This window comes from Chlorocebus sabaeus, chromosome 20 (genome assembly GCF_047675955.1).
Source record: "Chlorocebus sabaeus isolate Y175 chromosome 20, mChlSab1.0.hap1, whole genome shotgun sequence".
Taxonomy (NCBI): Eukaryota; Metazoa; Chordata; class Mammalia; order Primates; family Cercopithecidae; genus Chlorocebus; species Chlorocebus sabaeus.
Window position 1 is genome coordinate 13228982 of NC_132923.1, and position 26957 is coordinate 13255938.

At 42.8% G+C, this 26957-nt stretch overlaps 1 protein-coding gene and 1 non-coding gene across 3 annotated transcripts; one reads left to right on the forward strand and one right to left on the reverse strand.

Annotated features, from left to right (window-relative positions):
- Positions 1-5566: 5566 nt before the first annotated feature.
- Positions 5567-5756, reverse strand: LOC119624506 (U2 spliceosomal RNA). The gene has a single exon (XR_005240681.1). It is a non-coding gene; the product is annotated as a U2 spliceosomal RNA (small nuclear RNA).
- Positions 5757-6575: 819 nt separating this feature from the next.
- ANP32E (acidic nuclear phosphoprotein 32 family member E) lies at positions 6576-23757 on the forward strand. 2 transcript variants are annotated; one of them, XM_008019236.3, is made up of 7 exons: positions 6576-6995; positions 10506-10655; positions 11765-11887; positions 13361-13526; positions 15790-15977; positions 19339-19393; positions 21443-23757. In XM_008019236.3, the coding sequence occupies exons 1-7, from the start codon at positions 6942-6944 to the stop codon at positions 21508-21510; spliced, it is 804 nt and encodes a 267-aa protein (XP_008017427.2). In that variant the 5' UTR covers positions 6576-6941; the 3' UTR covers positions 21511-23757. The 2 variants fall into 2 exon arrangements, with proteins under 2 accessions (XP_008017427.2, XP_008017428.2); XM_008019237.3 differs by having other exon boundaries at positions 6583-6995; positions 21446-23757.
- Positions 23758-26957: the final 3200 nt, after the last annotated feature.

Below are 26957 nucleotides of genomic sequence, written 5' to 3' on the forward strand. Positions count from 1 at the left end.
AACTCTAAGGTCCTGTACAAATACAAAAACCTATATTGCCTTAAAAGGTGTTGACCTGGAAGTTTCTCAAAGCATATTAGCACAGTGGGCATCTAGAATTATTGGTGTTCTCTGGGTATTGATCATCTCTCCTGGTGCTAAGGGGAGCAGGAGTGACCCTGCTGGGTGGTTTTCTGGGACAGGATTTCTCAGTGGTACGAGTGGAAATGATTTCTGGTGGTTCCAAGTGAGTTTAAACTCTGGAGAAAATGCATTAGTTGCACTGGCCTACCTTTATTTATCTTTAAACTGCAAATTAACTAGTTTGGAAAAGAGAAAGTTAAAAAGTTAAGAGAACAGCAGAACAGCAGTCTGTAGTTATTCTTTTTTTCTTTTTAGACAGAGTCTCGCTCTGTCACTCAGGCTGGAGTACAATGGCGCAGTCTCAGCTCACTGCAATCTCCGCCTCCCAGGTTCAAGCATTTCTCCTGCCTCAGCCTCCCAAGTAGCTGGGATTACAGGTGTGTGCCACCACACCCAGCTAATTTTTGTACTTTTAGTAGAGACGGGGTTTCATCATGTTGGCCAGGATGATTTCGATCTCCTGACCTCGTGATTTGCCTGCCTTGACCTCCCACAGTGCTGGGATTACAGGCGTGAGCCACTGTACCTGGCTTATAGTTATTCTTAACTCCTACTCCATCACCTATTCCCCAAGAAAGCATCAACCAAATTATTTCCTAATAGAAGTATGAATTTAAAGGCCAGACACGGTGGCTCACGCCTATAATCCCAGCACTTTGGGAGGCCAAGGTGGGCAGATCACGAGGTCGGGAGATCGAGACTATCCTGGCCAACACGGTGAAACCCCATCTCTACTAAAAATACAAAAATTAGCCGGGCGTAGTGTCGTGTGCCTGTAGTCTCATCTACTTGGGAGGCTGAGGCAGGAGAATTGCTTGAACCAGGGAGTCAGAGGTTTCAGTGGGCCGAGATCGTGCCACTGCACTCCAGCCTGGGTGACAGAGCAAGACTCCGTCTCAAAAAAAAAAAAAAAAAAGAAAAAAAGAAATATGAATTTAAATTAGTAGCTGAGACTTATTTGAGGTATAATCAATTATTAAACCTTTCTTAAATATCCACTCTGTGCTCAACACTGTGCCCACTCCTATGAGTGATGCCAGAGAAAGCCAAATTACTGACTTAATTTCCCTCTAGGAAATTCCAATCTAGTTGGGAGCAATCAGAATTAAATAACATATATGAGTGCCTCACACCTGTAATCCCAGTGCTTTGGGAGGCTGAAGTAGGCGGATCACCTGAGGCCAGGAGTTCAAGACCAGCCTGGCCAACTTGGTGAAACTCCATCTCTACTAAAAATACAAAAATTAGCCAGGCGTGGTGGTGCACAGCTATAGTCTCAGCTACTCAGGAGGCTGAGGCAGGAGAGTTGCTTGAGCCCAGGAGGTGGAGGTTGCAGTGAGCCAGGATCTCACCACTTAATTCCAGCCTGGGCGACAGAGTGAGCTCTGTCTCAAAAAAACGAAAACACACACACACACAAACGTAAATGAGATGTTGCAAGGCATCATAAGGTAAATGCTAAACGAGTAGAACATTTAATAAGTGCTGAGAACATTTAACAAGTGGAGGGAAACTTGTTTAAGGTAGAAAATAGCATAAGTAAAACTAAAAGGATCTGAATGACTATCAGCTGTCATCACAGAACAAAAAGGGTACTAGTGAGATTTTGTTTGTTTTTTATTTTTTTTTTGAGATGGAGTCTCGCTCTGTCACCCAGGCTGGAGTGCAATGGCGCAATCTTGGCTCACCGCAACCTCTGCCTCCTGGGTTCAAGTGATTCTCCTGTTTCAGCCTCCCAAGTAGCTGGGATTACAGGCGTCCACCACCACGCCTGGCTAATTTTTTTTGTATTTTTAGTAGAGACGAGGTCCACCATGTTGGACAGGCTGGTTTCGAACTCCTGACCTCAAGTGATCTGCCCGCCTTGGCCTCCCAAAGTGCTAGGATTACAGGTGTAAGCCACTGTGCCCAGCCCACTAGTGAGATTTGATCAGAAAAATGTGTGCTAGGAAGTTGTTCTAATTACTATTGCTACCCTAACAACACCGGATTTAGATATTTAAAAGAATAATGATTATTTTATTATTTCTGGTGATTTCTGTGGCACAGGAGTTTGGGAAAGCCTGAGCTGGCTGGTTCTGACTCATGATCTCTCCTGAGGTCAGACGGTGGCTGCAGCTGGAATGGTGGTTGAAGAAGCTGGGGGCTGGCTGGGCACCTCTCACTCTCTTTACGTGGTCTCAAGGCTTCTCCAGGTGATGGCCTTTATAGGTTAGTTTGGGCTTTCTCAGATGGTAGGTATTTGGAGAGAGCCACTGTCACACATCCCCAGGAAGCAGACTGAGATGTCGGGACATTTGTTGTTGAGTGATACTGGGACCATTACCTGTGGAAGGGAGGAGAAAGAAGCAGGATTAAGTAGAGAGAAAAACTGAATGGCAATGCTGTCCTAACGAAGGCCTCAGCTGACCCCGACAGGGTGCTCTGGAGCTAGGATGACCCTTCTGAGTTTGTCTAAATCTGGGCAAAAGGGCAGGCTGGTCCTTTACACCTCTGTGTTAATCACTCACTGGATTCAGGCTTCCCCAAAAGGAGGTATAACCTTGAGTGAGGTAATCTTGAGCCAAGGCAATCCCCTACAAGGGCTGACAGTTTAGGGTCATCTTCCAGTAGTACTCCCAGTAGCTATAGGAACAAGTTCCTCATTCCTGAAGGAAAAGCTGGGTGGTACATCACAGTGTCCACCACAGTTCTGACACCGTCCATGGCTTTCCATAGAGGGACTCAGCCATTTTGTATGGACCTGGCAGAGAGGAAGCCGGGGGAATAAATGTCCAACCTCACCTTCCTCCTGACTTGATTTCCTTTCAGGACCAAGTCCAGGAAGCCATAGGACTTCACGCAGTCCATACAGGTTTTGTCTTACGGAGCAGTATGGAGAAGAGTGAAGAGTAGATCTAGAAGTGCAAACAATATATTCAGCAGCAGTAGATGAGCTTGGTTTTTGAGTGTTAAAGGCATGTTGAATTTAATAGTATCCTGAGGGGCCGGGTGCGGTGGCTCACGCCTGTAATCCCAGCACTCTGGGAGGCCCAGGCAGGTGGATCACGAGGTCAGGAGATCGAGACCATCCTGGCTAACATGGTGAAAGCCTGTCTCTACTAAAAATACAAAAAATTGGCTGGGCGAGGTGGCAGGCGCCTGTAGTCCCAGCTACTCGAGAGGCTGAGGCAGGAGAATAGCGTGAACCCGGGAGGCGGAGCTTGCAGTGAGCCGAGATCAGGCCACTGCACTCCAGCCTGGGAGACAGCAAGACTGCATCTCAAAAAAAAAAAAAAATTATATATAATAATAATAATATACCAACGGAACTTTCTTACTGGTAGATTAAAGGAGTTTCTGAATCACTCTCTCACCTGCTCCACTTAACTAGGTTACTTTTTTTTTTTTTTTTTTTGAGACAGAATCTTGCTTTGTCGCCCAGGCTGGAGTTCAATAGCATGATCTTGGCGCACTGGAACCTCCACCTCCTGGGTTCAAGTGATTCTTGTGCCTCAGCCTCCCAGATAGCTGGGATTATAGACAGGCATGTGACACCACGCCCGGCTAATTTTTGTGTTTTTAGTAGAGATGGGGTTTCACCATGTTGGCCAGGCTGGTCTCAAACTCCTGGCCTCAAGTGGTTTGCCCACCTTGGCCTCCCAAAATGCTGGGATTACAGGCGAGAGACACCGTGCCCACCTTAACTTGGTTACTTAACCTCACTTTTCATTTTGCCATTTAAACCTTACCTAATTGCTTCATCTTAAAGAGTGATCTGATCTGGTACATGAGTTTGGCTTTGGCTTTTCTCCTGACTAAATTTCACTCTTTTTTTTTTCCCCCCCTTTGAGACGAAGTCTCGCCCTGTGGCCCAGGCTGGAGTGCAGTGGCGCGATCGACTCACTGCAAGCTCCGCCTTCCGGGCTCACGCCATTCTCCTGCCTCAGCCTCCCGAGTAGCTGGGACTACAGGCGCCCCGCCACCGCGCCCGGCTAATCTTTTTGTATTTTTAGTAGAGACAGGGTTTCACCGTGTTAGCCAGGATGGTCTCGATCTCCTGACCTCGTGATCCACCGCCTCCGCCTCCCAGAGTGCTGGGATTACAGGCGTGAGCCACCGCGCCCCGCCCTATGGTGTACTTTCTGCAGCCACTATTCAATGGTAAAATGAGTTCATGGCCTTTCTTCACATTATTTCCAGGATACAATTTAACCCCAATCTTCATCTTTTATTTGAAACCCTACCATCTGACATCAGTAATAATCTCTTCCGTCTCTTCTTTGGCTTTCATACATTTTTTTTCCTTCTTTACCTACTCCTCAGTTTCCTTGAGGACTTTAGTAGACAATCCCTCCCTCCTCTCTTTTCCCCTTCAACCTTGTCCCTTCAACCTTGTTTTGCTCTCCTTTGCCTGAGAGTCCTTGGACATTTTATTTATTTAATTATTTTTTGAGACAGAGTCTCACTTTGTCGCCCAGGTTGGAGTGCGGTGGCGCCATCTTGGCTCATTCTGTCGCTCAGGCTCATTGCAATCTCCTGCTCCTGGATTTAAGTGATTCTAGCGCCTCAGCCTCCCAAGAAGCTGGGATTACGGGCGCGCCCCACCGTGTCCGGCTAATTTTTGTATTTTTAGTAGAGACAGGGGTTTCACCGTGTTGGCCAGGCTAGTCTCGAACTCCTGACCTCAGGTGACCACCCGCCTCGGCCTCCCAAAGTGCTGGGATTACAGGCATGAACCACCGTGCCCGGCCAGCATTTACATTTTAAATGTAATCCTCTTTGAGGAGCAGTGTGTCTCTGTTGGGGGTGGAGTAGGGAAGGTGGAGTTGTGAGGATTCTGTTGGAAAGCCGAAGATCTCTAACCTTAGAAACAGGAAAAATAGCAACCAGTTCTGGGAGGTATGGGACTAATTCCCCCACTTTCCACCTGCTTCCCCATATCATTTGGAATTTATTTAGTTATTTATCCTGAGAAAGATGTAAGGCAATAAGAATGATAGAATTTAAGCAAGAGCTAAGAAAAAAGACCCTCAAGACAAAATTTTAAAAGATAATTTTTTTTTTTTTTTTTTTTTGAGACAGAGTTTGGCTTTTGTTGCTCAGGCTGGAGTGCAATAGCACGATTTCGGTTCACTGCAAACTCCGCCTCCCAGGTTAAAGCAATTCTCCTGTCTCAGCCTCTGGAGTAGCTGGGATTACAGGCGCCCGCCACCACACCCGGGTAATATTTTGTATTTTTTGTAGAGACGAGGTTTCACCATACTAGTCAGGCTGGTCTCGAACTCCTGACCTCAGGTGATCCCACCGCCTTGGCCTTCCAAAGTGCTGGGATTACAGGTGTGAGCCACCACACCCGGCTAAAAGATAATTATTATCCCACTCTTTCATATCCCATCCCACATAGACAAACTGGTTTTTTTTTTTCCTTCTTCTGTCTTGAACACTAAATTTTAATCCCCTGAGGGGGTGCACTGTTCCTGGAGGTACTGTAATACCAGGTGGATGCGTTAAGTGAACAAGAAAGCTCCTATTGCGTCTTCCTGCTCCCCAAATCCATTTAATATATTGGACTCGGATAGAAAATATATCAGATATTAAACTGTTAAGAACAGATCCTACACTTGATCTTAGCCAAAAGGCAGAGAAGAAGCGATAAACACTTTTAAAAGCACACTTTACCTACAGATTTCCATGGAAACCAACCAAAGGGAAATTAGAGAGGCATTGCTGTGCCATTTCTATGCTAATTAATGTCTGATTTTCATTAGGCCAGCGTTGTTTTCCCTCCAAGGTCTTAGTGTTTATTACAGCAAAAATTAACTCAGTAACAATTCCTCCAGGATAGTTTTATTTAAATATTATTAACTCACATACTTCACCCAACTGCTTTCAAAATTGTTGTCTTCTATAGTGTTAAACTACCATCTTTAAAATCTTGGCCCTGGCTCTGCATCACGGAAGGTCAGCCTCTGTGAAAAGCCTGACCCCAGCAGGACAATGCCACCAAGGCATCTTTTTAATGTGATGCGCACGTTGCTGTACACCTTGGCTGCAAAGCAGAGGCTGTGCTTTTAAAACGGCCAAGAGCTAGTGCATGCCGTGTGGTGAATTATCAGTATCGCAACTTGGGCACGGAAGGATGCTTTCTCCCTCTTTAACACTAACAACAGAATAAAAAACCAAAAACTAAAAACCAAATCCAACAGACAACAAAACCGTCCGAGTGCCTAGGGAAAGCGCGCCAACTACATAAAGAAAAATAGGGGGGGTGCTGGGATTCAAAATCATTTCTCCCGGACGTACACCCTCCTGGACCTATCAAAATTAACTGCGCCCTTGATCGTAGCCAATAGATACGGAGTTTCTGGTCCAGGTCCTCCCTGAAGACTGATAGACATTTACCTAGCCCAATGGAATAATGTGACGCTAAAGAATCAACCAATACGTTTGGGAGGTGGGTGGAGTGTAGGCCAGGGGGTTGGCGGTGCCGTGTCATGGAGGCTCAGTCTCTGAGCAGCCATTGAAGGGGAAGGAACTGCGGGTGTGTGTGTGTGTGTGTATGTGTGTGTGTATGTGTGTGCGCGCGTGCGTGCGTGTGAGTGCGCGCGCTAGTGTGTGGACAAGGAGGTGGGGGCAGCTGAGTTAGAGTCCCAACTCTTGGACTCCATTTGCTATTCTCTTCTTTCTCCCCCACACCTATCTGGTGGTAGTGGGCGTTTATATTTGCGTTCCTTTTCATTCATTTCTAAATCTCTTAAAAATTTTGGGTTGGGGGTATTGGGAAAGGCAGGAAAGGGAAAAGAAGGAGAGTAGTAGCTGAAGAGCAAGAGGAGGACATGGAGATGAAGAAGAAGATTAACCTGGAGTTAAGGAACAGAGCCCCGGAGGAGGTGAGATGACTCAGCCCCCACCCCTTCCCCATCAGTCCTGTATTCTGAGGATCGGATTTCTGGTGGTCCTGGGTGGGTGTGCGGGGATGGAGTAATAAGTTAGCCCCCGCCCCCCCGGTTTAGGGTTGGGGAAATGTTTAATTTTAAGTTTTAAATCATTAAAATCTTCTACTTAAAATGGCGAAGGGTTGAAGTTTCTAGGGGCGTTTTTGTGTGTGCATGGGGGCTTAGCTCCTTTCGGCTTTCATCGAGTCGGGCGTCTTGGCCTCGTGGGGGCGGGAAGCGGGCTGGTGGGGGCGCTCTGCCGCTTCGCTCCCGGCGCTCCTCCTCCTGAGGGCCAGCGGCGTGGGACGCGACCCCCCAGTCCCACTCGGCCCCTGCCGCAGCCATCGGCGCCTGAGAAGTTAGTCCAACTTTTCTGCAGTGCGGCCAACTCATCTTTTTGGGGGGTGGGCTCCCCCGGCCTCGAGGCCCTGGGCGTCCGACGTCGCGACGGGCGCGGACTGGGGTCGCTTTCAGGGTCCGCGCACTGTCTGCTCCGGCGGCGCCCACTCCTCCGGGAAGCCGCGCGCGCCGCCCTCCGCCCTCCGCCCTCGGCCCGGCGGAATCTGGGTCAGCCGCGGGTTCTCTGACCGCGGGCGAGTTTGGGGACTCGTCGCAGTGACCGGAGGTGGGGAGGGGACGGGAGGCGTAATCCGCTTCTTCCCCCGCCGTGTAACGATATGTGGCATGTCGTGTGGCCGCAACTCTGAATTTGATCCCTGGAGACGGTTTCACAGAACTCAACATAAGGGACGTAGTAGTTTCGTGCTTTAAAGATGGGTTCGCCGAAACTAAATGATGCGCTCTCACTGCTGTTGCCTTAGTTAAAGAGACGGGGTTGGGAGGGGCCACATGAGGCGGGTCGCGGTCAACTTTTCTGGGGTCGGGCAGGAGGCGTTTCCGCCTCCTTTTCGCGGTTGCCTCCTCGGCCTCACCTACCCAGGGCGAAGGCGCGAGGGCAACGCGGGTTGGGAGGCGACCCCTTTTTTCCTTGGGGAGTCCCCGCCCGGTGTGGGGTTTCCCGTCAGTCGGAGCGGCAGGTCGCGAGAGCAGGGCTGGTGGCCAGCGGGGAGCCTCGCAGAGGAAAGCATCTGTCTTGCTGAAAGAAGCCCTAGAATTGGAATGTAAGGGAGTTGTCTGTAGCTGGATCGACCGATCGATAGAAGGATATAACTGGGGTGGTGTCTGTGCAGACCCGCATAGAGGATGAGCAGGGTCTGTCTGGGCTTTCGCGTACGGCGTGTGGAGTGGCAACTAAGACTTTTTTTTTTTTTTTTTAAGGTGCCTGTTTTCTGAAATTGGCAGGGGCCAGGGAGGGGAAACAGTTGCTTGCTATTAGGGTCATCCCGGAGAGATCTTGAAGTTTCTAGAACTTATTCTTAGGGGCTTCAGGGAAAAAACAAAATCAAACTTGAAAAGCTGTCTCTCACAAGCACACGTTTAGAATACTTTTTGGTGGCTTGGGTTGGAAAATTGAATCCCGCCCCCGCCTCCCCCGCCAGGATTCTTTCACTTAGTGATTGTAGTAATTTCTTTGCCAGTTTTGGGAGTACAGGACGTTGCCTTTTTTCAGCTTCTTCCTCTGTGTTGTAATAACGGTCTCTTACATTTGTATAGACAGTTTACAAAGCACTTTTCCCGTTTGTTATTTACTTTCCTCCTTACACACTTGTAAAGTGGATTGTGTTATTCTAGAATCCAAATTAGCAGACGGAGTCTCAGGGCAGTGAAATGATTCACGCAAGTGCAGGAATTGGTTTTCTGACACCAAATCTAGTAGCCCCCACTCCTCAACTAAATGGGGAGTGAAGACGAACCAATTCACAGCCCTGCGGCAAACCAAGTGTGACTCTAGGCAAGCCATTCTTGTTCTCTGGGCCATAGTTTCCACGTCTTCAAAACGGAGCTCAAGATGCTCTCTCTGGCAACAGAAATAATTATGTCAAAATCGTATTCAAATAGAGAAGGTGGCATTCCTTGTTGTCAAATTTTAGCCCTCGGATACCTCAAACAGGTTTTCACATTGGGTATAGAGAACCAGGATCTTCGGCCTTTTCCTTAAAGATTAAGTCCATTCAGGCCCACACCAGGAAGTTTGTTACTACAAACTCTTACCTAATAGGGAATTCAGCCCCATTCCTTGAGGAATGGGGAAAAGTGCACAGAAATGCTATTATACCAGAGTGGTAGGGAGAAATAACATTTTGTTAAGAATGTATTGTTTTGGGTGATACTGTTTGGCCTGGATGTGAGAACCAATAACACCCTCTGGGCTGTTGCCAGAGGAGCTTTCTAACATTTCTTCATAAAGGGTAAGGAGGCTTTTTTGAGTTATGATGGTATTTATCAACCAAAGAGAAGGGGTTTTAAACTGAAAAAGTGATTAAACAGTTTCTTCTCTTTGTAGGTTTTTTTTTTTGAGATAGAGTCTCGATCTGTTGCCCAAGGTGGAGCACAATGGTGCGGCCTTGGCTCACTGCAACCTCTGCCGCCCGGGTTCAAGTGATTCTCCTGTCTCAGCCTCCCAAACAGCTGGGATTACAGGTGCCCACCATCATGCCTGGCTGAGTTTTGTGTTTTTAATAGGGACAGGGTTTCACTGTGTTGGCCAGGCTTATTTTGAACTCCTAACCTCAAGTGATCCACCTGCCTCAGCTTTCCAAAGTGCTGGGATGACAGGCGTGAGCCCCTGCGCCTGGCGCTTTTTGTAGGTTTTAGGGCAGCTCACTTGAATCTTTTCCTGGTAGCTCAGGTACCCCCTCTTTGCATAAATATATTCTCTGATGTTGAGAGTCCTCCTTATCAGGGTCAGAAACAGGTTTCACATGGGAACTTCTTCAACGTTTGTTTCTTATGTATCAGTGATTTGAAGCAGGCATTGAACTTTAGTCCAAGTTTAAATTGAAAAAATGGCCAGGCGAGGTGGCTCATCCCTGTAATCCCAGCACTTTGGGAGGCCGAGGGGGAGGATCACCTGAGGTCAGGAGTTCAGGACCAGCCTGGCCAACATGGCGAAACCCTGTTTCTACTAAAAATACAAAAAAATTAGCCGGGAGTGGTGACATGCACCTGTAATCCCAGCTACTTGAGAGGCTGAGACAGGAGAATTGCTTGGACCCAGGAGTTGGAGGTTGCAGTGAGCCGAGATCGTGCCATTGCACTCCAGCCTGGGTAACAGAGCAAGACTCCATCTCAAAAAAAAAAAAGAAGGAAAAAAAAGGAAAAAAGAAATTTAAAAGATTATAGTGATGACTTTAGATTGTATATCAGTTTTGGGGGGAAATGAAAAGGACTTGTGTAAGGGGATTGCTGGGGTTTTTGTTGTGTTGTGTTTTGTTTTAACTGATAGGCAATCAAACTGGAGATTGGTGGTTTTAATAGTTACATTTCCAGAGTGTCAAGACCCAGGTCTCTACCTAAACAGATTACAAACTAAAGAATCATTAATTAATGTTTTCCCTCTTACAGGTGACAGAGTTAGTCCTTGATAATTGCCTGTGTGTAAATGGGGAAATTGAAGGCCTGAATGATACTTTCAAAGAACTAGAATTTCTGAGTATGGCTAATGTGGAACTAAGTTCACTGGCCCGGCTTCCCAGCTTAAATAAACTTCGAAAAGTAAGTTGGCATTTACGTGAAGCATCATGATTTAATGTCATGGCTATTATGTCTAGTGTTTGACCAAATGGAATACTATTCTGCTTGCTAATTAGAAGTTTTTAAGTTTCTAGAGATAAGAAAAAGTTATATAGGATTTTGAGAATCAGCTCTAATACTGCTTTTATAAATTATTTACTTACTTATTTTTAAGACAGGGTCTTACTCTGTCACCCAGGCTGGAGTGCCGTGGTGTGATCTTGGCTCATTGCAACCTCTGCCTCTGGGACTCAAGCATCCTCCCACTTCAGCCTCCCAAGTAGCTGAGGCTACAGGCATGCACCACCACACCTGGCTAATTTTTGTATTTTTTGCAGAGACAGGGTTTCACCATGTTGTCCAGACTGATTTCAAATTCCTGGGCTCCAGTCATCCTCCTGCCTCAGCTTCCCACAGTGCTGGGATTAGAGGAGTTAGCCTCTGTGCCTGGCCTAGAAATTTAAATCTAATAGTGAAATTGCCTTATAATATAAATTTGTATTTAATATATACCAAATATTTTTCTCTACATCATGAAATCCAAATGTAGTACAACTAGAATCCAAGCTGGGTTAAGAGCCCATTATGGAGGTGTTCTAATACATTATTTGGCAGATGTAGAAAGGAATTTGGAAATTAATGATCTATAGTGATAGTTTCTTGAAGCCAGAGAGAATGACAGTTTTTTTTTCTTCAAATTGATATACTTTAAAAATCTTTGATATACTTTAAAAATCTTTGATATGCCAGGTGTGGTGGCTCACGCCTGTAATCCCAGCACTTTAGGAGGCCGACGCGGGTGGATCACCTGAGGTCAGGAGTTCGAGACCAGCCTGGCCAACATGGTGAAACCCCATCTCTACTAAAAATACAAAAACTAGCTGGGTGTGGTGGCGGGTGCCTGTAATCCCAGCTGCTTGGGAGGCTGAGGCAGGAGAATTTGCTTGAACCCAGGAGGCGGAGGTTGCAGTGAGTGGAGATTGCACCACTGCACTCCAGCCTGAGTAACAGAGTGATACTTCGTTTCAAAAAAAAAACTTTGATATGATACCTTTACCATTCTTTGTTTTCTTCCTATGTTGAATGTATAGTTGGAGCTTAGTGATAACATAATTTCTGGAGGCTTGGAAGTCCTGGCAGAGAAATGTCCAAATCTTACCTACCTCAATCTGAGTGGAAACAAAATAAAAGATCTCAGTACAGTAGAAGCTCTGGTAAGTGGAACGGTTTTGTCTCTGGACTTGCTTTTTTTGGTTAAATTTTCTGAGATTTGTTTGTGTCTATTAATTTCTATTTAACTCAAAACTTATGAATTTTTTGTATGTTATGATCTAGGCAGTTACTGATTTCGTTTCTTTTAGACTAAAATATTCAGATGAAATTTTAAATCAATGAGAAATTTATTTTATCATCAACTTCAGGAGTTGACTATCTGGTTTTAAAATTTCCAGGTTTTTTTTTTTTTTTTTTTTTTTAAACCTTTTATTCTTTTTCCTTACTTCTTGATTATTTTTTGAGTTATTTTATTATTTGCCCCCTTCTTTCCTGGTATGAGGGAAGGAAAAGAAAAAGTGACACGAGGCAGGAGAATCGCATGAACCCAGCGGGGGAGGTTGCGGTGAGCCAAGATTGCACCATTGCACTCCAGCCTGGGCAACAAGAGCGAAACTCCGTTTAAAAAAAAAAAAAGAAAAAGAAAAAGAAAAGAAAAAGTGACATGCTGAAAATTATTGCTCTGATTTTGAAAAAAGATTGGAGGCTGGGCACAGTGGTTTATGTCTGTAATCCCAGCACTTTGGGAGGCAGAGGTGGGAGGATCGCTTGAGTCCAGGAGTTTGAGGCCAACCTGGGCAACATAGTGAGACCCTGTCTCTACAAAAATAAAAAATTAAAAAAAATTAGCCAGGTGAGCTGGCTGTGCTTGATATAATAATCCTTCATTATAAAACTCAAAAAATACAAAAATCATTCTCAATTTCAAATGTATATTTTCTGAATCATAAATTAAAAAGAAATGATGTGGTTGGGCACGGTGGCTCACGCCTGTAATCCCAGCACTTTGGGAGGCCAAGGTGGGCAGATCATGAGGTCAGGAGATTGAGACCATCCTGGCCAACATGGTAAAACCCCATCCCTACTAAAAATACAAAAATTAGGCCGGGCGCGGTGGCTCACGCCTGTAATCCTAGCACTTTGGGAGGCCGAGGCGGGCAGATCACCTGAGGTTGGGAGTTTGAGACCAGCCCAACCAACGTGGAGAAACCCCGTCTCTACTAAAAATACAAAATTAGCTGCATGGAGGCACATGCCTGTAATCCCAGCGACTCGGGAGGCTGAGGCAGGAGAATTGAACCCAGGAGGCGGAGGTTGTGGTGAGCTGAAGATCATGCCATTGCACTCCAGCCTGGGCAACAAGAGCAAAAAGTCCATCTCAAAAAAAACAAAGCAAAACAAAAACACAAAAATTAGCTGGGCATGGTGGTGCACACCTGTAGTCCCAGCTACTCGGGAGGCTGAGGCAAGAGAATCGCTTGAACCCGGGAGGCGGAGGTTGCAGTGAGCGGAGATCACGGCACTGAATTCCAGCTGGCAACAGAGCTAGACTCCGTCTCGAAAACAAAAACAAAACAAAACAAAAAACATGGTATTTTAAATCTTGAATGTAAGTTTTAACTTTACTTTTCCAGCAAAATCTTAAAAATTTGAAAAGTCTTGACCTGTTTAACTGTGAGATCACAAACCTGGAAGATTATAGAGAAAGTATTTTTGAACTGCTGCAGCAAATCACATACTTAGATGGATTTGATCAGGAGGATAATGAAGCACCGGACTCTGAAGAGGAGGATGATGAGGGTAATCATTCTTAATACTCATAAGTGTGTCATTATTATAGCCTCTGCTCTAGCTGTGCAAATTAGATTGGGCCTGGAAATTTAGGTTTGAAAAAAAAAATCCACAAGAAGATATTAGTAAGACAAGAAAAAAATTAAAAACCCGTAGCTCTAGCCAGTATTTCTTCTTTTATATTTCCTATAGTTTCAGGGAATTTAATGACTATTAGAACATGAAGCTCTGTGAAATTTTATATCTGTAGAAAGTTGTACACCCAGTAAAAGTGGCAACCTCTTAAATAGTATTTTTTTTTAAAAAAAGAACCACTTGTAATAGCCAAAAAGTAGAAACAACCGAAGTATCTATCAACTGATGAATGGAATTTTTTTTTTTTTGAGACAGAGTTTTGCTCTTATTGCCCAGGCTAGAGTGCAGTGGTGCAATCTCTGCTCACTGCAACCTCCGCCTTCCGTTTTCAAGCAATTATCCTGCCTGAACCTCCCAAGTCGCTGGGATTACAGGTGCCCGCCACCACTCCCAACTAATTTTTTTATAGTTTTAGTAGAGACAGGGTTTCACCATGTTGGTCAGGCTGGTCTCGAACTGCTGACCTCGTGATCCACCTACCTCGGCCTCCCAAAGTGCTGGGATTAAAGCCAGCGTGAGCCACTGGGCCCCGGCCCAATGAACAGATTTTAAAAATGTGATTTATCTATACAGTACAATATTATTCCACCATAAATATGAATGAAGTACTGATGCATGCTACATGAATGAATCTTGAAAATGTTCTTCTAAGTGAAAGAAGAGAGACACAAAAGGCCACGTATTGATTGACTTCATTTATATGGCAAGTTCATGGGAAGCCAAGGCAGGAGAATTGCTGGAACCTGGGAGGCAGAGGTTACAGTGAGCTGAGATCGTGTCACTGCACTGTAGCCTGGGTGACAGAGTTAGACTCTGTCTCAAAAACAAAACAAAAAACCAAACAAAAAACCATATATATATGGTTCAGAATAGGCAGAAACTTCAGGATAGGCAAATCCATTGAGACAGAAAGTAGATTATTGGTTGCTCGATGCTGGGAGAGAGGAAAATGGGAGAGTGACTGCATATGGGTATGGAATTTCTTTTTGAGGGAAGAAAAATATTCTAGAATTAGATTGTGAGTATACAGTTTTAGAAAAGTGGATGACAGATCGGATGACAGAACAGCTGTTAGTGATGGGATACTGCTCGTTATTATTGAGTGAAAACTTCTTCATTGTAAGAAGAAATTTGATGGATAAACACTGTTACAAAATGATGAAATGATAGATAAGCAGGTTTTTTTTTTTTTTATTTTAGATTAAGGGGTACGTGTGCAAGTTTGTTCCAAGGGTGTATTGCATGATGCTGAGGTTTGGTCTTCTACTCATCCTGTCACCCAAATAGTGAACATAGTGCCTAATAGTTAGTTCTTCAGCCACCCTCCTTCCCCTCTTTTGAAGTTTCCAGTGTCTGTTCCCATCTTTATGTCCCTGTGTCCCCAGTGTTTAACTTCTGCTTATAAGTGTGAATATGCAGTATTTAGTTTTTTGTTTCTGCATTAATTCACTTAGGATGATGGCCCCCAGCTGTATCTATGTTGCTGCAAAGGACATTATTTCATTCTTTCTTTATGGCTGTGTAGTATTCCATCATGTGTATGTTCTACATTTTCTTTATCCAGTCCGCCATTGATGGGCATCTAGGTTGGTTCCATGTCTTTGGTATTGTGAATAGTGCTGTGGTGAGCATACAAATGCATGTGTCTTTTTGGTAGAATGATTTACTTTCCTTTGGGTATATACCCAGTAATGGGATTGCTGGGTTGAATGGTAGTTGTATTTTTAGTTCTTTGAGAAATTTCCAAACTGCTTTTCATAGTGGCTGAACTAATTTATATTCCCATCAACAGTGTATAAGCATTCCCTTTTCTCTGCAGCCTCTCCAGCATCTCACAAGCAAGTTTTGAAGTGTTCACAAAGTAAAACAAACTTTAGTGCATGCAATGTTTTCATGAGACTCTATATATATATGTTGGATACTAGTATTTAGAAGCCATACTTCTCGCATATGGTTTGTAGGAATAACTAGGAATGTTGTAAAACAGAAATCTTAAAAAAAAAAAAAATCTCTCTGAGTTACTTTCCACCTATCAGGTTACAAGTTTGAAGTGATTGGACAAGGGTAAAAAGCATCAACATCCTAGGAAGAAACATTTGCTCAGTCAATTTACTCATCTTTAAATGATTTTTTAAAGATGGAGATGAAGATGATGAAGAGGAAGAGGAAAATGAAGCTGGTCCACCAGAAGGATATGAGGAAGAGGAGGAGGAAGAGGAAGATGAGGATGAGGATGAAGATGAAGATGAAGATGAAGCAGGTTCAGAGTTGGGAGAGGGAGAAGAGGAAGTGGGCCTCTCATACTTAATGAAAGAAGAAATTCAGGTGAATACACACTTCTTATCTGCACTGAAAATTAATTTCTAGGCATAGGACCAAATACTATATAACGTGTGTTTTGTAGCAGTCTGACAGTTGTTTCTAAGTTGTGGGTGTGCATATATGTCTATCTGCCTGTCTTTTTTTTCATTGTCCTCCACCCCAAACTATATCCAGGTAATCATAAACACCTATTGATTTTACCTCCCAGATAACTTTCAAATCTGTTATAGCCTCAATGGCATGGTATGGTGGAAACATTTTACAAATGTCTATGAACCTCAGTTTTCTGCATTTATAAAACAGATTAGGCCAGGCATGGTGGCTCACACCTGTAATCTCAGCACTTTGGGAGGCCGAGGCGGGTGGATGACAAGGTCAGGAGTTTGAGACCAGCCTGGCCAACATGGGTGGGGAAACCCCATATCTACCAAAAATACAAAAATTAGCTCGGCATGATGGCACACATCTGTAGTCCCAGCCACTTGTGAGGCTGAGGCCAGAGAATCACTTGAACCCAGGAGGCGGAGATTACAGTGAGCTGAGATTGCGCCACTGCACTCCAACTCGGGCAACAGAGCCAGACTCTGTCTCAAAACAAAAAACAAAAAAACCAGGTTATATCAATCTCATAGGATTAAGGATTTAACAAGATAATCTATGTAAAGAATATAGTCCCTGGCACATTATAGGCACTCAAGAAAACTTCAGTTTCTTTCTCCTAATTATCTCTTGCTTATACTTCTGTAGTAACTTTATAGTCTCTCTGAATATAGCATCACCACTTAGGAGTATTCTCCACAGTGCTGCCTGTTTAATCTAATGCAAATGTGATTATACATCAGTCTTCTTGAAACCCTTTAATGTTTCCCTCTTGCCCCCAAGACATACAAGGCCTTTCATTTCTGGCCTTTGCTCCTTCTTCTTTTTCTTCTTCTTTTTTTTTTTTTTGACACAGTCTCACTCTTGCCCAGGCTGGAGTGCAGTGGTGCGATCTTGACTCACTGCAACTTCTGCCTCCCAGGCTCAAGCAGTCCTCTGACCTCAGCTTCCCAAGTAGCTGGGACTACAGGCACACGCCACCACGCCTGGCTAATTTTTGTATTTTTTGTAGAGACAGGGTTTCACCATGTTGGCCAGGCTGGTCTTGAACTCCTGACCTCAAATGGTCTGCCCACCTTGGCATCCCACAGTGCTGGGATTACAGGTGTGAGCCACCATGCTCGGCCCCTGCTTCCTTCTCTAGCTTCATCTCCCTTGATTCCAAATTAAATGATCACACCAAGCTATTTTACCTTTATGGCTGTTTATGAATACGTTGTTCATGCTTTCTGAAATGAGCCTCTGATGAACTTTTTGTTTTTTGCCGAGTGAAGCTTGTGAAGTGCACTGATTTTATTTACAACTCCATGGAATTTTACATATGCATGTACTTGTGTAACCACCACCCAAATCATGCTTTGTGAACTCTTATCTTTACAAACCCAACTCTGCAGTTGACTCATCACTGAAGCTTTCTATATTTTTTCTTAGGCAGTCACTCCTCCATGTGTTACCTCTGAATCATGATCAGGCTTCTATTGCCTAGAGACACTTGTAAAATCATTTGGCCACTTTCTGCTAAGTGGTGAGCTCCTTAAGGGGAGTGCCACTCACCTTTGGATCTCAGCATCTAGTACACTGACTAGCCCGTGGTAGGCTCATGGGAAATGTCAGTTCACTAGAACAAGTTATCTGTAGCCCCTAGGAGTTTAGGTTAGTTATTTTCTCCTAATGTTAAATTGAAGTTCATTTGAAAAACTCATAATTTAAAGTATTTTTTATTATTAAAAATAACATATCTTATTTAGACTGGGAATTGTTAATATTTGTTCTAATGAGTTTTGCATTGGTTAGATACATAATATCAACAATCAATGATACATATTTTCTGATGAAACTAGTATGGAAAAAACAGGATTTATATTTGTTTGGGGTCTTGGTGGGTTAGGAGCTATATATATAATGAAGAACAGAAATTTAAGTGTTCTTTTTTTTTTCTTTTTTGAGATGGAGTTTTGCTCTTGTTGCCCAGGCTGGAGTGCAATGGCGCGATCTCGGTTCACTGCCACCTCTGCCTCCTGGGTTCAAGCGATTCTCCTGCCTCACCCTCCTGAGTAGCTGGGATTACAGGTGCCTGCCACTACACCGGCTAATTTTTTGTATTTTTAGTAGAGACAGGGTTTCACTGTGTTGGCCAGGGTGGTCTTGAACTCCTGACCTCAGTTGATCTGCCCACCTCAGCCTCCCAAAGTGCTGGGATTATAGATGAGCCGCTGCACCTGGCCCCACCTCTTCTTTTTTTAATGAACAAATTCTGCAACAAAAGCCATATTCAATCTTCCCCTTTTTTTCTTGTCTTTCCTTCTTCAGTTTAGTCTGCAGTTTTTCCTGATTTTCATTGTGTTCTTTTTTTATGATTTTTGCTATCTCATCTATTCCTTTTACTCCTTATAGCTTACTGGTATTCTGGTATGGAGATGCTTTGTTTCAACTGATTGTATAAGAATGATCTCTGATACAAGAATTAGGCAGTTGGCCGGGCGTGGTGGCTCACACCTGTAATCCCAGCATTTGGGGAGGCTGAGGCAGGCGGATCACCTGAGGTTGGGAGTTTGAGACCAGCCTGACCAACATGGAGAAACCCTGTCTCCACTAAAAATACAAAATCAACTGGGCGTGGTGGCGCATGCCTGTAATCCCAGCTACTTGGGAGGCCAAGGCAGGAGAATCGCTTGAACCCGGGAGGCGGAGTTTGCTGTGAGCCAAGGTCACGCCATTGCACTTAAGCCTGGGCAACAAGAGCGAAACTCCATTTCAAAAAAAAAAAAAACAAAAGGAAAAGAGAAAAAAAAAACCTAGAGATTTAGTTAGAATTTTTTTTTTTGAGATGAAGCCTCAGCTCTTGTCTACCAGGCTGAGAGTGCAATGGCGCGATCTCAGCTCACTGCAACCTCCGCCTGCCAGGTTCATGCGGTTCTTCTGTATCAACCTCCTGAGTAGCTGGGATTACAGGCGCCTGCCACCATACCTGGCTAATTTTTGTATTTTTAGTAGAGATGGGGTTTCACCATGTTGGCCACGCTGGTCTTGAACTCTTGACCTCGGGTCATCTGCCCTCCTCGGCCTCCCAAAGTGCTACGATTACAGGCATGAGCCACCACACCTGGCTCTTTAGTTAGGTTTTAAAAAGGACCTTTATAAGAATGGCAGAGGTTATCAAAACACAGAATAACCAAGTTTCTTTGCTCTTGTTGGAATATATTACAAGAAAGAGTGAAAAATCCATATGATTTTTTAATTCTCAACTGAATATTTGAATTTCAAGGATGAAGAAGATGATGATGACTATGTTGAAGAAGGGGAAGAAGAGGAAGAGGAGGGTGAGTTACATTAACCATAAACAAATTCTAAAATTAAAGACATAGTTATTTTTTATACACTTTATTTATATTTCATACACTTTAAAGAATGAGCCTATAATGTAAATTTTTACTGATCCCTTTGATTTTGCTTTATCATAGAGTGCCTTCAAAGTTATAAAAGTTTTTTTTTTTTTAAGAGTAGTTGTCTTAGGGCACTCATTAATTCATAACTCATAAATAAACAGCTTATAACATTTATTTTAAAAACAAATGAAGAGATGAATGGAACCTTGAGCTGAATTTATTATTTTTATAGAGTGTCATTTTAGAGAGAGTGAATTCTTATCTTACAAGAGAGGAGCAGTTGAACTCCAGATAATTAATGCTGTTTTTAGATTTGTTTTCTAGGCCTTTAAAAATTTTTATATATGTATATATATAAAAATATATATATGTAAAATATACATATACATAAATATATATATATATTTTTAAACAGAATCTTACTTTGTTACCCAGGCTGGAGGCTGGAGTGCAGTGGTGCAATCGCAGCTCACTGCAGTCTCAATCTTCTTGGGCTCAGGTGATTCCCCCATCTCAGCCTCCCAAGTAGCTGGGACTACAGGCACACACCGTCACACCCGGCTAATTTTTGTATTTTTTTTTGTAGAGATGGGGTTTCGCCATATTGCCCAGGCTGTGTTGAACTCTGGGTTCAAGCGATCTGCCCACCCCAGCCTCCCAAAGTGCTGGGATTGTAGATGTGAGCCACCATGGCCAACCAGTATTTTTGTTTTATTTTATTTTATTGTTTTGAGACAGGGTCTCTGTCAGCAGTGAGTGCAGTGGGGCATTCATAGCTCACTGCAGCCTCGACTTCCCAGGCTTAAGCAATCCTCCCACCTCAGCCTCTTCCAAAGTAGCTGAGGCTACAGGTGCGCACCACCACACCTTGCTAATTTTTGTATTTTTTGTATAGAGGGAGTCTCACTGTTGCCCGGGCTGGTCTTGAACTCCTGGGCCCAACTGATCCTCTTGCCTTGGCCTCCCAAAGTGCTAGGATTATAGATGTGAACCACTGCACTCAGCCTCAAAATAATTTTTAAAATGTACTAACACTTGCATTGATGTCAAGCCCTTAGTTTCTTAATCTGTACTTCATGATATGGCCACAAGGGTGCATAGCAAACTGTAATGATTATGGATTTCTAAGCCTGTTAAGTCTGTTTTCAACCTACTCAAATTTAAAGAAATTCAAAGAGGAAACTTGAATTATAATTTCCTTCCTTCCCTCCCTCCCTTCCTCCCTTCCTTCCTACCACCTTCCTTTCCTCCCTCCCTCCCTCTCATCCTCTCTTCACCTGCCCTCCCTCCCTACTTTGAGACAGTCTCCCTCTGTCGCCCAGACTGGAGTGCAGTGGCATAGTCTCGGCTCATTGCAGCCTCTGCCTCCTGGGTTCAAACGATTCTCCTGCCCCAGCCTCCCAAGTGGCTGGGACTACAGGTGCCTGCACCACACCCAGCTAATTTTTATATTTTTAGTAGAGATGGGAGTTTCACCCTATTGGCCAGGCTGGTCTCCAACTCCTGACCTAAAGTGATCCGCCTGGCTCGGCCTCCCAAAGTATTGGGATTACTGGCGTGAACCACCTTGCCTGGCCAATTTTCTTCTGCCATTAACTTTTATTTATTTATTTATTTATTTTTGAGACAAAGTTGTGGGCGGTTGCCCAGGCTGGAGTGCAGTGGCGCAATCTTGGCTCACTGGAACCTCCGCCTTCCAGGTTCATGCAATTCTTCCTCAGCCTCTCCAATAGCTGGGATTATAGGCACCCGCCATCACGCCTGGCTAATTTTTTGCATTTTTAGTAGAGATGGGGGTTCACCTTGTTGGCCAAGCCTCAAGTGATCCACCCATCTCAGCTTCCCAAAGTGCTGGGATTACAGATGTAAGCCACCGTGCTAGGCCCTGCCATTAACTTTTCACTAAGATTCAAAACTTTGTAATGTAACCAATCCTCATTTGTTAAAATTAAGCATTTTGCATTTTTCCTTCCACTCGTTAAGAAGAAGAAGGTCTTCGAGGGGAGAAGAGGAAACGAGATGCTGAAGATGATGGAGAGGAAGATGACTAGATCATTCTAAGACCAGACTCTCTAATGTTTCTGGGTGTTCAATAGAGTGATCACATCTTTGTTTCTTCATGTACGATAGCTATCCCTACAGAAGATAATGTGTAACTTTTTATAGGAAAAGTGTGGTTTTACTATTTTTGCCTTATCATTCCAAATAAGAACTAGTCTGTTAATGATCATATTGTATGTAGAGAAAAATTTTCATTGACTCCCATTGTGGAATTCCCTAGCAATTTATTTAGACTTAATTTTTTAAATTCAAGCTTACTGTATTAGTCATTTTTAGCCCATAATTAAAACATCACTTTTACACAGGTGTAGTATGGTGCATTTCATTCCTTATTTATAAATTAACTGAAATTACAGTTTGCTATAATATAAAATGACAGTAGTCTCTTGAGTGGTAAGTTGGTTATTCTTTTAGAGGTAATCCAGGGATCTTTAGTTTGAAGGCAGTTACTTTTTTTTTTTTTGACTAAGAGTGGTTGCTTTTTTGTCACAAGTAACTTGGAAAATAGAAGCAGAATAGTAAAGGTTCTATTCAGCAACATAGTTCATGGATTTTGTGGAGGTTCTATTCAGTAATAGGGTTCATGGATTTAGTGGTGACTGATAAGATTTTATTTTTGAAGGAAAAATTGCTTATACTAAGTCCAGAGACATGCAGGTGAGCCCTTTTGTCAGGCTGCAAATCATGACATGCCGATGGTTGTTTATTTTGTTTTGTTTTTAGGTGCACATTCTTTTTCTTCTCAGCAATTCCTTTATGATCACCTTCCCTTCTTGTTTCACTCCCTCCTGTTCTCTCAAAAGAAAGTTGGGAAACTTGTGAAACCCAGGAAAACCTTTAGTCTTATACCTCAACTACCTTTTAGTCCTGTCTGGGTTTTAAATAAATGAAGTGGAAGAAATTGAGTATTTTCTGACATAAGAATATATTATCAATACAGTTTTATGCAGTAAGCTCTGCTTACCATAAATGTTTCTTGGTTCACAACATCTAAGACAATATTAGTAGTATGAAGAAAGAAAAGCAGGGGTGCTTTTTGGAAGCAGTGTTCGTGTTTCTTAAAAGTCAGAACAATTGCCTGTTGATAATTAATAAGACATTAAAGTCAAATTTTAAAGTTGGCTTCTCAAATGATTTGGATACCACTCTGCAAAGTATTTCTAACCTTTAATTCCCAGTTTTGAAGCATTACCAGATATAATAATAGCATTAATTGGAATGTACTAGGCAGCTGGAAAAGTATTTGAAACTAAATCGACATTAAAATTAAGATTTGTTTTCAAGTGGATGTCTATCAAGGTAGAAAAATATTTGGGATAAGTGTGTGTTTCCTTACATGGCTACTAAATAAAATGAGTATACAAGTATATCTCCTCTTTTGCTATTGAGGCTCCATGTTCAAAGCAATGGCTTTTTAAATCTTGACTATCTAAAACTTTTTCCCTTTGTTTTGAATATTTGTAAGTTTTAAAAAAATTAGTGTCAGCAAATTAATTGAAGTTATGCTTCTATACTGGGACATATTTAAATATTGAGTATAGTACTGCTGCTACTGCTTCTACAATGTAAAATGTATGACTTGGTGTTTTAAAGTAAAAATTATGATGTTACTTGTGGAGAAACTAAAAAAGTTACACAACTGACTGAAATAAAATACTTGGGATAAGTTTAGTGAGGGGATTGGAATCCCCAAAAAACTAACATTTTTCTTCTGCTTTTAAAAATTGAAATTCCCTATTTTAGTTCCTAACAATTCTCGTTACATACTATGCCAGATTACAAAATACTTATTTTTAAAATGAAATCTATATATTGACTTTCTTATCAATCATCTTACTGTGCAATCAAAATTAGAGTACTTTGGTTTGAAAACAACACTTAGAGCCTCCAGATAACTTTTAAGACTTATTTAGCTTTGTGGGTGGTATTTTCATGCAAATAAGTAAGGGTGGGTTTTATATTTTGTAGAAGTTTTCGGTCCTATTTTAATGCTCTTTGTATGGCAGTATGTATATAGTGTGTTAAGTTCCTCAAGAATCTCCTTAAAAACTTTGAAGTTAATACTTTTGTGCAACTGTGTTTTGAATAAAGCCATGACAGTGTTAAAAACAAACAAAAAAATTTGCAGTACTCCTGATTGTTCTTTTATTGTTTCTGTTTCCTGTTTTTTTCTGTGACTGCTGTAACTTAAAGTTTTAAAACTGAATTGCTTCAAATAAATTGAAGATTTGTTATAATGATTAGTTTCAGTGTATAACATTCACTTTTTCAACAATACCATTAGCGGCTTTGAAGGTCTTTTTAAAAACTAACAGCTTGAAAGTTAACTCATTTAAATACTCGGATGTGATATAAGGCATTACAATTTATTTATTTATTTTTTGAGACGGAATCTTGCTCTTTCACCAGGCTGGAGTGCAATGGCGTGATCTCGACTCACTGCAACCTCTGCCTTCCGGGTTCAAGCGATTCCCCTGCCTTAGCCTCCTGAGTAGCTGGGACTATAGGCATGTGCCACTACGCCTGGCTAATTTTTTTGTATTTTAGTAGAGACAGGGTTTTACTGTGTTGGCCAAGATGGTCTCGATCTCCTGACCTCATGATCCGCCTGCCTCGGCCTCCCAAAGTGCTGGGATTACAGGCATGAGCCACTGCTCCCAGCTGGCATTACAATTTAATAGTGTAACTCATCATCTTCTTTATTAACTTTTTTTTTTTTTTTTGAGACAGAGTTTCACTCTCATTGCCCAGGCTGGAGTGCAATGGCGCCATCTTGGCTCGCTGCAACTTCCGCTTCCTGGGTTCAAGAGATTCTCCTGCCTCAGCCTCCTGAGTAGTTGGGATTACAGGCATGTGCTACCATGCCCAGCTAATTTTGTATTTTTAGTAGAGATGGGGTTTCGCTTTTTTGGTCAGGCTGGTCTCGAACTCCCTGACCTTAGGTGATCCACCGGCCTCAGTCTTCCAAAGTGTTGGGATTACAGGTGTGAGCCACCACACCTGGCCTTCTTTATTAACTTCTTTTCTAAAAGGCAGAAGAAAAATCTGGATTCTCTTAATTTTCCTTTTGGGGTTACAAACTGAACCAGTACTTTTTGCAGTTTGATTTGAAGTAATAAGTTTATTACCTATACTTGTATTATCTGTGGTTTATTAAAGTGATTATAAGACTATTGTATATCAATAGTATTTTCTAAAATGAATCCGAAGTTCTCTAATTATACTGCATGTTTATCTTCTGAATCTTGATAATATAAATGGAAATATACATAATACTTAAATGTTTATTAGGGCAAAATCAAACTTGAAACTATGTTTTTTCTGCTCTTTTTTTTGGGGGGTTTCCCTGTGGTAAGTGATTTTTAAAATGTTTCATATGTAGACAACTGGAATTTTATAGTCAAGGCACAAGTATAATAATGTTTTCATGATTGCTTTACAGTTTAGTATTGAAAAGGTATTTTAATTATTGAACTCTGCTTCCTGAGAGATGAAAAATATTGAAGTATTTTCAACTAAGGGTATTATTTACTGAAATTAATTTTTTTTTGCAGGTATTATTGTCTTTAAAAAATTCAAAGCCTTTCACCTCTTGGTTACAGAGAATGGCAGAACCACACAAAGTTTTTGATGAAGTTGTTAGATAATGAAGCAATTCAGTGAGAGAGTGTGATTGAAGACACCTTTAAATATAGTTTGTTCAGGCTGGGCGCGGTGGCTCAAGCCTGTAATCCCAGCACTTTGGGAGGCCGAGACAGGCGGATCATGAGGTCAGGAGATCGAGACCATCCTGGCTAACACAGTGAAACCCTGTCTCTACTAAAAATACAAAAAATTAGCCAGGCAAGGTGGCGGGTGCCTGTAATCCCAGCTACTCGGCAGCCTGAGGCAGGAGAATGGCATGAACCCGGGAGGCGGAGCTTGCAGTGAGCTGCGATCTGGCCACTGCACTCCAGCCCGGGCAACAGAGCAAGACTCGTCTCATAGTTTGTTCTATATTTTAAAGTGAGGCTTTGGAATGTGACATGCTTTCAGTTGCTGAAAATTTCCCCTCTCTTGTTTCTAGTACTGGATGCAATGATATTCTGCAGCTGTTGCTTATAGAATTCTATTACTGCATGCCTTTTTTATGTACTAATTCAGCCTAAGATTTAAGAACCTGGCATGGGTACTTCCACCTGAGGTAGTTACTTGTATTACTAACCCTAACTTGAAGGAGAATGGTTACATCACACAATGGAAATTACAAAATGAGTTGATCTTCAGGAGAATTGTTTTTTTTTTTTTTTGAGACTAGTCTTGCTCTGTCACCCAGGCTGGAATGCAGTGGCACGGTCTTGGGTCACTGCAACCTCTGCCTCCAGGGTTCAAGGGATTCTCTTGCCTCAGCCTCCTGAGTAGCTGGGATTACAGGCACGTGCTGCTATGCCCCACCTGGCTTTTTTTAATTTTTATTTTTAGTGGACATGGGTTTTTACCATGTTGCCTAGGCTGGTCTCGAACTCCTTTCCTGAAGAGACCTGACCGTCTCGGCCTCCTAAAGTGCTGGGATTATGGGGGTGAGCCACCGCACCCAACCTAAAATACTTTATTTCATATAATTCTAGTCACATTTTTGGATAGTAAGACCCTGAAGTAGGGTTATCCCATAATACCCTGGGGCCAGGTGTGGTGGCTGAGGCCTGTAATCCCAGCACTTTGGGAGGCGGAGGTGGGCAGATCACCTGAGGTTAGGAGTTCCGGACCAGCCTGGCCAACATGGCAAATGCTCATCTCTACCAAAAATACAAATATTAGCCAGGCACGGTGGGGCTCACCTGTAATCCCAGCTACTCCGGAGGTTGAGGCAGGAGAATCATTTGAACCCAGCAGGGAGAGGTTGCAGTGAGCCAAGACTGCCACTGTACTTCAGCCTGGGCAACAGAGCAAGACTCCGTCTTAAATAAATAAATAAATAAATACTCCAAAACCCAGGTTAGTAAAGAATCAGAAGCAGATATGACCTTTTCTAACTTTATGAATATTTACAAATAATTCAAATTTTTGTTTGGACTTGGTCACTTATAATATGGACACATCCATGTTAATGGTTAATACTGACACAAGCCACCAAATAGGCATATAGCTCTAGTGAAAACTACCTGTTGTAGCTTCAAGAAGTAACTTTGACACTGTAAACTTCTCCTTATTATTATTATTTTTAATTTATTTTTATTTTTATTTTTTTAGACTGAGTTTGACTCTTGTTGCCCAGGCTGGAGTGCAATGGTGCGATCTCGGCTTACTGCAACCTCCGCCTCTAGGGTTCAAGCGATTCTCCTGCCTCAGCCTCCAGAGTGGCTGGGATTACAAGGCGCCCGCCACCTCGCCCAGCTAATTTTCTGTATTTTTAGTAGAGATAGGATTTCACTTTGTCGACCAGGCTGGTCTCAAAGTC

Coding starts and splice junctions, on each gene's coding strand:
- ANP32E (XM_008019236.3), top strand. CDS start 6,942: ATGGAGATGAAGAAGAAGATTAACCTGGAGTTAAGGAACAGAGCCCCG. Junction 6,996..10,505: donor GGAACAGAGCCCCGGAGGAG/GTGAGATGACTC, acceptor TCCCTCTTACAG/GTGACAGAGTTAGTCCTTGA. Junction 10,656..11,764: donor GCTTAAATAAACTTCGAAAA/GTAAGTTGGCAT, acceptor TTGAATGTATAG/TTGGAGCTTAGTGATAACAT.